General features: G+C 33.3%; 1 protein-coding gene and 2 non-coding genes across 4 annotated transcripts; 1 reads left to right on the forward strand and 2 right to left on the reverse strand.

Moving 5' to 3' along the window:
- Nucleotides 1-105: 105 nt before the first annotated feature.
- Nucleotides 106-202, reverse strand: LOC123209838. Its single transcript, XR_006501146.1, has one exon. It is a non-coding gene; the product is annotated as a small nucleolar RNA SNORD24 (small nucleolar RNA).
- A 68-nt stretch (nt 203-270) lies between these two features.
- Nucleotides 271-347, reverse strand: LOC123209854. The gene has a single exon (XR_006501161.1). It is a non-coding gene; the product is annotated as a small nucleolar RNA R12 (small nucleolar RNA).
- A 3,082-nt stretch (nt 348-3,429) lies between these two features.
- Nucleotides 3,430-12,958, forward strand: LOC123208842 (glucosidase 2 subunit beta-like). Of its 2 annotated transcripts, none has more exons than XM_044626428.1 (16): nt 3,430-3,626; nt 3,724-3,843; nt 6,376-6,471; nt 6,597-6,836; nt 8,230-8,459; nt 8,875-8,973; nt 9,097-9,216; nt 10,162-10,495; nt 10,707-10,802; nt 10,891-10,992; nt 11,088-11,145; nt 11,275-11,343; nt 11,839-11,926; nt 12,246-12,307; nt 12,401-12,452; nt 12,547-12,958. In XM_044626428.1, exons 1-16 carry the CDS (start codon nt 3,503-3,505, stop codon nt 12,607-12,609), a joined length of 1,953 nt encoding a protein of 650 aa, XP_044482363.1. In that variant the 5' UTR covers nt 3,430-3,502; the 3' UTR covers nt 12,610-12,958. The 2 variants fall into 2 exon arrangements, with proteins under 2 accessions (XP_044482363.1, XP_044482364.1); XM_044626429.1 differs by having other exon boundaries at nt 8,887-8,973.
- Nucleotides 12,959-13,939: the final 981 nt, after the last annotated feature.

Consider the following 13,939-nt stretch of genomic DNA (forward strand, 5'->3'; position numbering starts at 1 on the left):
AAAAACATTTCATTGAAGGTGTGAATTTTGTTGTATTTTAATGTTTTCATAAGACTAAAAGATCACCATCAGAAAACACTATGGACAGCAGAAGAAATAAAGAAAGGCCTCAGAGATCTTGGTGGATAAAAATCATCAGATGAGGGACGAAGAAACCCACCCCACATCAAGAGTAGCAAATATTTTGCTAACATCACCGGCCAATTTTATACGTAAGCACGCAAAAAGAGAAAACAGAACCACTAAATAAATAAAATTATGATGAATCGAAGGCGTCAGAAGTAGATAGTTGTCATTATCATGGAAAAATCAGTGGGAATCCGTCTGATTTCTTTCATCACCCACCCTCAAATTCATAACTCTATACAAAAACCATAATCAAGATTCAAACTTTAGAACAAAATACCTACATGTATCTACCTTGCCACCGTAAATTCCTAAAGAAGAACGGAGCCAAAGGTAGAGTATACATACACAAGTTTCAGTATGCATAAGCCTAAGGATAGATTCTTTGATGCACTTTATTTGCATCGACTAATTGCAGTGTTAGGGCATAAGTCATATGCCTACCATTCAAACAAAAGACTAGACGTTGAAGCCGAAAGCAGAAGCAGTTCGGCTGCTCTTTTTAGAAGAGTCATGAGCGTTTGGGGATGGTACTGATACATATAGAGGATGACTGAGAAACCCTAGAAAAGCCTAAGGCCGAGGAACAAGGCCCATTCGCAATTTAAAATATTTGGATTTTTGTGGAAAGTAATCTTAATAATATTAGAGACTTTTTTTTTAAACTAATAAGATGATATTATTATGTAATATAATATATTTACCAAATCTGATAAATTAAATATTAATAACAAAAAAATAAATTATTAAATTAATTTTTGATTATTTTGAACCAACGCCTTTAAATATTTAATAAAACTAAAGTAAAAATACAAAACATGTGAAGAATTGAGAAAAAATAAAATCATTAGAATATGTATTGGCCGAAATTTAAGATTAAGATAGAAAAGTTTTCGTAATTATGTTTTTTGCATAAGAGAGAGAGAATTCAAATTCAATTTTGGAGATAAAAAATAATTATATTATTTAATTAATCAAAACAATTCGTTGTATTTTTTATATTTAAAACATTAATAACAAGATCTTTAAAAGATTTAAAACTATTAAAACTCGAGAAATATTAGTAGAAAATCATCGTTAAGACAAATTTGACATATAACAAAACAATCAAATAAAAGAACTAACGAACAAATAAAACAAGTAGTCAAACCACACCCTAAAAGAAACACAAGAAATAACTACCATAAAAAATGAAGAAAAAGAATAGATCCTAACAGCCACCAAGAGACCAACAGATGGCGACTGGGCCTAGGCGACTAGAAAAAGACATGGTACCCAATAAAATATGGAAAATCCAGGAACAAATCAATAGAAAACTTGGCAAGGAACCAAGGAGAGCAGCAGCAGGAAGATGGCAAATGGATAGGAGACAAGCAACAGCAGGGCAAGGCTTCTCCAAAATCCTCAAGCGTAGGCTAGGAGAGACAGAGAAAACTGGCTTCAATGTACTACACCAGCTTAAGAAAAGGCCACGAAAGCACACTTTGACTAAAGCAGACAGAAGCAGCAGACTATAAAGCATCCAAAGCATCATCCAAAAGTAGCTCCTTGATAGGAAAATGCAGCCAAAGAGGAAGGTAACCCAACAGCAAAAAGCTCCAAGATGCAGCAGAAAGCTCTAGGAAGTAGCAGAAACCATTGAGAGAAGGAGGAAGCAAAGCGTTGGCAAGCAAAGACTAATAAGCTTGGGAGGCCAAAAATAAGCTGATCAGGCGAAGCAACTTCAGAATCAGCCCCAGACAGATGCTATTAGCGGGCAACCTTCGAACTTGGCAACGGAAACAATTGTTTCACTTTTGGCGGGCAATATGTTGAAGCTTACCCTCGATTAATATATATATAGAAAAGAATGAGATATTAATTAAAATACCCTAATATTTATTTCATATATGCCTATGTACTCATATTTTTCTATTATATATATAATCTAAAATATAAAATATTTGAAATAATTTTATATTTTATATTTATCTAATTAATTACATAGACATAAATTTATACCGTTGAAGTATAAAACTCACCTATTCATCTAATTAAAGCATAAAACCTACAAGATAATATAATAAAATTTAACTATATTTATTTCATGTGGATTATTACGAATTAAAAAAAAAAATTTATGCATACTTGACAAGCTGACCAACCTACCCGACCATGGTTGCTTGGCCAGCTAACCCATTTAATGAATTTCAAATTTTAAAATCTTCTCTTTTTTTAAGGTAAAATCAAACTAAAAGAGTAATATTATATGTACCTATTTTTAGTACATAATTTATGTATACAGTGATGTGTCATCATGTAATTAAGTGATTTTAAAATATGTGTCATCATATGATAAAGAAACATCTAATTATATGATAACACCTCATATGTGTACATAAATTATATATCAAAAATAGGTAAACGTAGTTTTATTGTTTTAATTAATACTCTGAAAAGAAATTCAATAGAGTAAATAACATTTTTTCACCTATGTATGGGTTCAATGCCCTTTGCCACCCGTCAATTGGTATAAATAATCTTTGTATACTCAAAATCAAACTCTTTTTAAAAATAGTTAACTATTTAAAGGTAAAATAATAATTTTATTATCATTAATTTTAAAAAAATTTAATCATATTCAAATATTTTAAGCATGATAATTTAACTTTTAAAAAAGTTGAACCGTTTTCAAGTTAATTTCTCAAATCTTTTCAAACCCCATATATTTTGAAATTATTATATGATTCTAATAATTATAATATAACATTTATACTGATAATTTATTGTATTTTTTAATTTTTTAAAAATGTAATTATCAATTTTTAAACCATTAAGAATAGATTAATATTTAAAATTTTTTTAAAAGATCCTAATATTGTTCAAAAAATTATAGTTTAATATATGATGATACGATAAAAACACTTTTATTCATAGAAAAAAAGGAATAAAATATGAAAATGAAAAAAAGGAAAAATAGGAAACTTACTATATAATTTAAAATATTAAAATGTTATTTTTAATTTTTATTAATCTATAATTATATGATAATTTTAAAGAATTGAAATAATATAAATAAAATAATAATTTTAATTTTTAATACTATTATTTTATTAACATAATTTAATTTTTGGTGAGAACATATTATTTATGCGTAATTTTGAGTAAAAAACATTAGTTGTACCAACTAAGGGGTAAAAAGTGCTCTAAAGCTAAACCTTGGGTGGAATAATGTCATTCACTCAATTCAATATTTTCACTCAAAAACAGAGCAAAAAATTAAACTCTTCGAATGCTTTTCATTTATTGGGCAATAAGGTAAACTAAAAACCAACGCTCCATCCCTGTCTTTGTGTGCCGGTTGGGCTGCAAGAAAAAATTGATTTTGAAAAAGAAGATGAGAGTATTTTATAGTTTATTGAGCATTGCAGTAATTTTGGGTTTGTTATGTTCAATTTTGGGCGGATCAGCAGCTTCCTCTCCTCTTCTTAAACGCCCTTATTATGGAATTTCTCCCCAGGGTCGTTTTTTTTTCTTTTTTAATACTGTTAGTTTAATTTTCTTTGATTTTGAGAAGTGGATTTTTTATTTTTTTTTACTTTTTTTTTTGGTACCCAGATGAGAATTATTACAAGACTTCGTCTGATACTATCAAATGCAAAGATGGATCCAACAAATTCACTAAAACTCAGCTCAATGATGACTATTGTGACTGTCTTGATGGCACTGATGAGCCAGGTCCTAGTTTCTGTTCTCCTCTTATCTATTGCTTATCAGCTGATTGTTAATCAGATTTGCACATTTGTTGTTTTATCTTATTATTATTTCTTATTAGATGTAGAGGAGGTTTTGCGAAGTTCCTAGCTTTTTACAATTACGAACAGTATTGCATATAACTTCATTATCTTACTTTTTAAGAGAAACAAAAACGCTATTTTACTTTACTGGGAGTCTGTTGTGTACCTGAGCCGATTTCTGGTTTCTCCCTAAGCAGAAGCCAACTTGCAGGAAATTACACAACCAGCAAATGACTCCTACTTCTCCACTCACACAGTACACACACATTCACAATTCAGTCAAGATATCTTTATTAACTAAGATAGTTCAGTATAACAATCCTAGGCTTGCTGAAGTTATTTGAACAGAACAATAACAAGAGACAATGTTCTGGCAACAGAGGTGCTAAATCCTGCAGATTGTAGCCCCCTGATTCCCCAAATTCCTCTTTACTTTTTCCTCCTTGAATTCCCTTCCCTTTCCTGCACCCATTTTATCAGCTAACAGCCCTTTTCAAATCTTTCTTCTGTTTTGTAATCCTTCCACTTGTGCTGAACTCATGCTTCCGACTCTAAATGATTCCACTTTAGCTTGTGGTGAATTCCGATTGCTGCCCCTCCTTCTGTGATATACTTTATGATAGATGGTCTAACAATACCCCCACCAAAAAGTTTCACCTTGTCATCAAGGTGAAATGTAGGAAAGTTGGTAGCAATAGTGGATTAGTTACTAACAAGTTTGGTGGTTTCCTATGCACATACAAAATGGTGGGAGCTGTAACTCGATATCATCAATAAGACAAGCGGGAAGTGGTTAACTAATTATTCTTGGACCAGGTCATTTCTTAATTGGGACACATGAAATACAGGGTAGATGCGAGCATAGGTAGGAGGGGCTAATTTATAGGCTAGAACACCAACTTTACCCACAATCTCATATGCTGGGAATGTGACTCGTGATCATGGCCAATAAGGCTGCAATTTTAAAAAGGTTCAATCATCCAATTGAAATTGCGCTTCTCTTCTAGACTTGTCAACATACTTATTCTTCCGCTTTTGAACCTTTACCAAATTCTCTTTTAGTTCATCTAATATGAGGTTTTTGTCTCAAATTTGAACATTTACGTCCTCCACAATAGACTCCGTATCCCTAGACAGTAATAGAATTGGAGGATCTTGGCCAAACAAGGCTTTGAAGGGCTTGATCCCTGTGGCTCCATGGTAGGTATTGTTGAACCAAAATTCAACCTACGAAAGCCATTACGCCCATTGTTTTAGTGGTGTGTCGGAAAAAAACCTCATGTACATTTCAAGGCTCTTGTTCACCACTTTTGTTTGCCCATCCAACTAAGGATAATAAACAGAGCTAAACTTAAGGGTTGTACCTGCAAGATGGAATACCTTAGACCAAAATGCACTTAGAAACACTCTATGCCTTATCCCTACCAGTAACAATGATGCGGGGGTACCCATGTAATTTGACTATATCTTGAGCAAATAATTCCTGCCACCTGTTGTGCTATGTATGGGTGCTAAAGAGGGAGAAAATGACTATATTTTGTAAATCGATCCATTATTACCATAATGGTGTCATAATTGTTCGATTTCGGCAACCCCCCTATGAAGTCCATAATGATGTCCTCCCAAACTTGAGTGGGAATGGGAAAGGTTGCAACAAACCAGCTGAGCGAAGAGCTTTGTATTCGTTTCTTTGGCACACCTCGCATGCTACCACAAAATTTCTAACATTACTCTTTTGCCATTCCCGATACACTATAGCTGAACCCCTCTTGTATGTCCTGAAAAACCCAGAATAACCTTCCCCGGAGATGCATGCAGATCCTGAAGTAATTTTGCATACCTGAGCCGACATCCAGTTTCTCCCCAAGCAGATTCCCACTTCTCCAGCCATAGTTCAGCCAACTTGCAAGAAATTACACAGCCAGCAAATGACTCTTACTTCTCCACTCACACATTACGCAGACATGCACAATTCAATGAAGATATCTTTATTAATTAAAATAGTTCAGGTTAACAGTCCTAGGCTTGCTGAAGTTATTTGAACAGGGCAATAACAAGAGACAATGTTCTGGCAACAGAGGTGTCTGAGCCTCCAGGCCGTAGCCCCTTGATTCCCCAAACTCCCCTTTACTTTTTCCTTGAATTCCTTTCCCTTTCCTACAGCCTTTTTATCAGCTAACAACCCTTTTCAAACTCTAACTGATTCCACCTCAGCTTGTGGTGATTTTCCACTGCTGCCCCTTCTTTTGTGATATACTTTAGTGATATATGGTTTAACAATCTTAATTCCCCGGAGATGGTGATTGGTTTGTAGTTGGGTTTTCATTTGTTTTCCTTTAACCAGTTACTATTTGACATTGTTTTCCAGTCAGTTTTATTTGTGCTGAGTTTCTCCATTGCTGTGTTTATGGTGGTTTCTATGAATTTAAAGTTAAATCTTTCTTTATGTTAAGTTATATTTTGTGAGTTACAGGAACATCAGCGTGTCCAAATGGAAAATTTTATTGTTTGAATGTGGGACATGCTCCTCTTACAATATTTTCTTCCAAAGTGAATGATGGTATATGTGGTAAGTTTGTTGTGACTTGAAATACCTATATGTGTTTCTCCTCTGAATATTTTGAAGATGTTGAAATTGGTCGTTCATTAGGGGTTTGAGAAATAGATCTTAGGAGTTTGTTTAACATTGTGCAGATTGCTGTGATGGGAGTGATGAGTACGATGGTAAGGTGAATTGCCCAAACACTTGCTGGGAGGCTGGCAAAGTGGCTAGAGATAAGTTGAAGAAAAAGATAGCTACATATCAGGAAGGGATTACTTTACGAAACCGGGAAATTGAAAAAGCAAAGTTGGGCCTGGCGAAAGATGAGGAAGAGTTATCAAAGTTGAAAAATGAAGAAAAAACACTGAAGGGGCTCGTTCAACAGTTCAAAGGTATGGCTTTGTGTGTCGTACTTGGTCTTTGTAAATCTCTTCATTCTTCAACTATATTCACTCATGAGAATTCCAAGGTTGGAGCCCTACTAATAAGAGTTGTATGCTTATTTGATTTCAATACAACAGTTTTAATTGCAACTTGATATATGTACATATAAATTGTAGTTGATGTTAAGGAAGATTGTCAATGTTTGATTTTGCACAAAAATCACCTTAGAAAAAGGGAGTAAAAGTTAAAATAGGCTAGGTTGCATCTGTAATTGGTCATAACTTCCTACTTTGTAGATAAGCTGCTTGGACATGTATTATCTGAATTGCATGAATGGACTACAAATATCTAGTGGGAAGAAGATGATGTGTGTATCATTATAATTCTATAATTTAGAAATAATTTAGTTTTAGTTTAGGAGGATTCTTGAAACTTATAGGTTTTTCTATTTATCCATTTATAGGTGGTCTAATTGGGGTTGGCATTGTGAATACTTTTATTATGTGCTTCATTGAATCTCTTACAATTATATTTTTCTCACATTCCTTTCTTTTTATCTCTCTCTCTCTCTTTTGATCTTGCATGTAATCAGTGTTACCTCATAGCTGCATTACTCTAGGCCTTTGATGCATGTAGCCAAATCAAGTGTGAAAATTTTCCCTTATCTTATTTTGACCTAGCACCACCTTGTATTGCTTACTGTTATTTTTTTAGTTAAATGTGTAGATATATGTTTACCTTAACCGTCCTTCATGTATGCTGAAATTTTTTTTCTTTTTTCTGTACATTTTGTTCCTTCAGTGCCAACATTACACATTACATGGAAAGTATTGCTTCTCCTGTTACCATCATTTAGGAAATCTTAGAATTTAGAGCTAATGTATGGTTTATGATACATGTGAACCACTTCTTGGTACATAATTTTACTATTATTTCTTTAAGCAATGTTTGTTTGTTTCTAATGTGGGGAAAATGCATGTATATGCTTGACCCTACCATTTTATAAATGAAGTGGGGCAACGTCAATTTATTATATTGCCCTTTTTTTATTTGCTATCCTGCTTAAATTTTCTAATTTTAAAAATGGAAAACTGCCACTGTTTTGTAAACATATAAATTTTGAAGGAATAACTCTTTACTCTTCATCTTATATTATTGACTTTGCATGCCCTTTCCCTTGTGGACATAGAGCAGTTTCATCCTGCAATTTTGGTCGGCATGCATGCTGTCCAAATTTGTACTTTTTGTTGCATACTACTTCTGGTGGTGTTTGATCATTTCTTCTAGTCCTAGATCTATATTTTTACATTTTACGTTGTTTTTGGTAGAATAGTATATCTTCTTCATTGGGGGCAATTAGTTCACTGTTATGCAAGTATTTTTGCTTAAATTCTCATGCAGAGCATAAAGAACAAATAGAAACAGCTGAGGAGAAAGAGCGTCTGCAAAGAGAAAAGGAAGAGAGGGAGAAGAAAGAAGCTGAGGAAAAGGCTCAAAGGGAGAAAAGTGAATCTGGTGAAGATATGCAAGAAAATAATGATGTCCAGGAGCATACTAGCTCTGAAAAAAAGCCTGAAGATAGTACACGTGACAATAAAGTTAGTGTCTTGGAGCATGCTTCTAAAGATCAGGTTAGACTGCTCTTTAGTTTTTGATGCTTAAATTTCATCAATCTGTAAATGTAAGTGCGATTGCTGTAATTTTGTCACTCTCATTTTAATTTTGTGTTTTGCAATGGCTTACCAATGCTCTGATGATTGCAACTTACCTATTTTTTTATATATAACAGCTGATTTGACATAACTTAGTCACAGTCATTGTTGCATAGGAATGAATTTGTCTTATTTAATGACTTTGTGGTTAATGCTTTGAGTAATGATATCGTCTACCTGTTGGTTCTATTTATGGGAACACTTGGGACCATGTGTTTATGTATAAGCTCAAATGTGGATGTTTATCTTCTGTAACTAATGTCTTGGATACCAAGCCATGGCAATGCAAATAAATTATTTTCTTTAAGTTCTCACATGCCTGGCTTTTTAATGGGACATGACCAAGGAAAATGCTGAAGATGACAAAGCAGCTAAAGGTGAACATGATGGCACTTCTGATAATGTGGAAAAACCAGTGAATGAAGTGGAGCAGGTAAATTGCAACCATTTAATAAATTTATTTCTATATATATATATATATTCTTTTTACTAACAGAGTTCCCCTTGAGTCATGCCATCTCAACAAACTGTTAAATGTTCTTCCATCTCCATACAGATTGCAGCCGAAAAGATAGAACAATCTGCCTCACCAAAAAGGGAAGACAATTCTGAAGTTGTACTTGAAAGTGGTCATGATGCTGGAAGTGAGCTGTCTCATGAGGTAGCCAAGAAAATGGTAATTTTTCTCAATAAATCTTTGATGTCTTCTGGGGAGAAAAATATTCACCATATGAAACTATAAAATTGCATTTAAATTCCAGTTCAGGATAGTTATGCATTTTATATAGAGACAAAACCGTATGGAAGAGGATCTGATGACATGCATATATGATGCATCTATGGCTCTCACCTTTTTTATATTGTGTGGTCAATAATGAACCAAGAAAACACTGCAGTCAGCTTTCAAAAAGCAATTTAGCAACTTATAGCATAAGATATATTATTTTAGGTAGAAACTAAATAGTTTCCCATTCTTTTTATTGAGTACTTGAATTATCTTTCTTTTAATCATTAGACAAAGGTCTATGCCTCTGAAGTTGGTTTTCTTAAGCTCTTTTTGCAATACTTGAAATTTGTTGGTTTTCCTTACTATATCGTATATTGCTGGAGTTGGTACAATTCTTTATAAATGTCTGGTTTAGTCATATGTAATCTTTGACATAAAATGAAGAAGACTGACGGAAGAGTGAAACAGTAACTTTTTGGTGTTCTTTACAATCATTTTGATATCTCATAATCTTGAAAATCTTAATACAAAGAATTTATGATGTCACTTTTCATTTCTTTCTAAAACAATACACTGATTTTCCATAAATGTTTATAATTCTGTTGATAAAAGCCTTGAAACATATTTTGTTTCTTTTTCTAAGAGAAGTTGGCATGACCTGGAACTTTGACCAACCAAAGAATATATTGTTAGTATAATATAGATCTGAATTTTTTATTTTATTTGACTTTATTCATGTAAGTTTTGTGTCTGCTAGAGATTTTATTTTCAGAATTTGCATATTTCTAGCAATTTTTCATTCTTTTGGTTGGAACCTGTGTCATGCCTATATCCTGGCACAGCCTAGCCATTTCTGGCTGTTTTCAGTGATTGCAGAGTATATAATTTGCGCAGGGGAATGATGCTTCTGAAACTACTGAGGAGTTGTCAAGAGAAGAGTTGGGTCGCCTAGTTGCTTCTCGTTGGGCTCGAGAAAACACTGAGAAGGAATCTAAGGAAAATGGTGCAAAAGATAAAGTGTATGAAGTCCATGAAAAGCTGCCGGACAGTACAAATGATGATGAGGATGATGGCTATGCTCCTGATACTGATTATCACACTGAAAGATATGATGATGCTGAAAAATATGATGACCATATAGATAATGATTTGGATGAAAGTTACAAAGATGGGGATCATGATGTTAGTTCATACAAATCTGACACAGATGATGATTCAGACTTATCAGGTTTGAAGCCTTTTTAGTTTTGCTGTTTTTAATTTAGGCTGATAGTTCATAGTTTTTTATTTATCTAATGATGTTATTAGAGACAACTGGCCCATAGGTTTGAAGTTTTTGTCTTCATTAATTAGATTTTTGTCAATCTTTTTAGTACTTCTGCTGTTTTTAATTTACGTTGACAGTCCATAGTTTCTGATTTATCTAACCATGTTATTAGAGACAACTGGCCCATCTTGGTTGGAAAAGATGCAACAAACTGTACGGAATCTTCTCAAGGCTGTTAATTTGTTCCAAACTCCAGTAGACAAATCTGGTACTAACCTAATCTTTATGATATTTTCTAATTAAAGTGAAAATTTGTGCTTGGAAATGTTATCATCGGTGATGTTTTGCTTCTTTAGATGCGGATCGTGTCCGCAAGGATTATGAAGAATCCAGTGCCAAGTTGTCTAAATTACAGTCAAGGATTTCAAGTTTGACAAAAAAGCTAGAACATGATTTTGGTTGGTATAAGAAGAATTTGTATTATATTTATGCTTTGACATTTATTTTTGTTGATCAGGCTTCTCTAATCTGAACTTGAACTTTAATACTGCAGGGCCTGAGAAGGAGTTCTACTCATTCTATGGTCATTGTTTTGAGAGCAAGCAGAACAAGTTACTATCCTTCGTATCATTTTTTGTCTTGTCAGGCAGTTTTTATTTTAAATCTTCCAGGGAACTGCCACAAAGTTTAGGTGACTTCTATAAAATTTACTAATCTTCTCTTTGGTGAATGTTCTTCAGGTATCTTTACAAAGTTTGCCCATACAAAGAAGCTACCCAAGAAGAAGGCCACTCTTCAACTCGCATGGGGTGTGTGTCTATTACCACATTCTCCCTTGCATATCTGATTCCAAGATCTTTTAATACATCAAGGAAAATCCAGCTATCATTTAGTGGACTGATAGAAAGTCATGTTGGTGCTACTTGTGTGCTCCTGTCTATATATTTTTTCTTCTTCCAATCAAGAGATCTATGGCATAAAGAAACCTTGTGATTTTGTTTTGGGTTGCTCTGTTTGTTTGGTTTTTTTTTTTTTTGGTCTACCATATTGCTGTTTTTGCATTCATCTAAATGCAAAATCACATCGGTAAGCATAAAGATAAGAACGGACAAAAATATGCTGTCAGCCGGACAGATCATCTAGTGTAGACTTCAACATCATTGATTCTATGTTGGTTACATTATTACAGTCAACTATTAATATTGCTGTTGTGAACCTTGTGATGCCCCAATCCTTTCTCTCTCACTTTGGTGGTTTGACTTACATGGTATTTTCTTCTCCTGTTCAACATTTTTGCTTATTAGGAGCTGGGACAAATTTGAGGACTCTTACCACTTCATGCTATTTTCGAATGGTGATAAGTGCTGGAACGGGCCTGATAGAAGTTTGAAGGTAACTTGATCAGGTTTCTTTTTTTTTTTTTTTTTGTCATGTCTTGTTTTCCTCAATGTTTTTTAATTATCAGTGAAATGGTTAAAATGAGTTGGATTAAACAGTGAAAAAAAATTATTCTTGTTCAATAGATACATGTAAGTCATATTCTGTATATGGCATTTCATGAGTGTAAAATTACAAATGTTAGTCTATAAAAGGGAGGAGGTTCAGTGTTTGTCTTCATTTAGGCCCAAGAAGATAAAAAAAAGTAAGAATCTTTGAAATGGAGTTTGAACAAGAAATTGATTTATATCTTCAATATAATGTATAATCACAGGTTAAGCTGAGATGTGGACTGTCAAATGAGGTTACAGATGTTGATGAACCAAGCCGTTGCGAGTAAGAATTTCTCTTTCTCTCTCTCTCTCTCTCTCTTGCTCTCACTCTCTCTGCTGGTTGTTTTGCTCTGTAATTTGTGGTTCACTATTGCAGATATGTTGCATTGTTGTCTACTCCAGCTCTTTGCCTAGAAGAAAAGCTTTGGGTAATCTATTTGTTATTTTTGTAAAATTTGCAGTGTTCAGTTCTTCTTCCAGTGGTTTTTATAATAAGTTTGGGTATATGGTGAAATATAATAGGAACTACAACATAAACTAGACTTGATGAACAAAGAACAACCTAAGCAGCGTGATGAATTATAAAATCTCCCCAATGAATTTAACCAACATGCTTTAGAGGATGCTGACTCTTGGATTAATCTTGCTATCAATCATACGTTCAATCTTCAAAGATGGAGAGATGTACTGCAGCATCAATGGTACAAGTAGTTTACAGAAATTTCAACAATATTTCAAGCAGGCTCCTGAAACTTTCTACAACCTTGAGAGCACTTTGTATTGGAATTTTAGTTCTTTATAATGGGAAAATTTGAGGTACAATTATCACAAATTCGGCTTAGTTAAACTGATTTTGATACCATTCTTCTTGTTACACTTTTGAATTGAGCTTAGACCTCAAAAGAGTGATCTATTATTATTACCAAATTTGGAACATTGATTGCAAACAGAAATTCCATACTGCCATGTGATCTTCTTATTTTTACTTTTCCCCTGGGCTTGAATTCTTAATCCCACCGAAAGAACAGGTACAGGGAAGAAAAAAAAGTTAAAAAGAGTCTTGAGTAGCATAATGAGTTTCTTCCTTTTCTCATTTTGGTCATCTTGTGTAATCAAAATATACTGTTTTCTGAAGCGTACCAGGCAAAGGCCACATTAATTTCAAGTAATCCCATTACTATATTATACCTTCTGTGATTATTTATCTCAAAGAATGTAGTGATTAACTCTGTGATGATGACTCTTTGAACTAAATATTAAAGGGTTTGTTTCATTTTCATATTTGAGGTGTATCAGAATTAAACTTAATAATTTCATTTAAAAGGTATTAAATGTCCCTTACTAAGATTTTTTCAAACTACATTTAACTAGAATTTTTTATACTTTCCTGGATGAGCTTAATTTTAAACGAAACCCAAATATTTTCTGAAATAAGCCCAAATATAAACTTTGTATGCAAATTTCAGAGAAAGATTAAAGGAGAAAATAAATATATATGATGTGCTTTTATTGTGAAGTAAAAGTGATATGGTGTTTCCATTCAATTCAAAGACTTTGTGTAAAAATGGAGATTTTTTAATGACTCCAAGAAGTATGTCCTGAATGAGAGCAGAAAAGATTTCTAACTATGGGCAGCTGTCACATACTTTGTGCAGCCCACTGTAAGAAGGATAATTTTCCCACAACAAATAGAAATCTGGGTGCTTGTGAATAGTAGAAGCTGCAATTACCTTGTGCTAGTCCATGGATTTGTTTGTTCCCTCATTTGACTGTTTCTTTAAAACCATGTACAAGTTATGTTTAGGAAAGTATACATTTCCAGAATGTCAATTGCTATCCTTCCTAAAATAATAAGATGATATACATAATAAACATATAACTAGACAAATCAAATAATGTTTCAACAAATTTGTTT

This window comes from Mangifera indica, chromosome 2, assembly GCF_011075055.1.
Source record: "Mangifera indica cultivar Alphonso chromosome 2, CATAS_Mindica_2.1, whole genome shotgun sequence".
Lineage (NCBI taxonomy): Eukaryota > Viridiplantae > Streptophyta > Magnoliopsida > Sapindales > Anacardiaceae > Mangifera > Mangifera indica.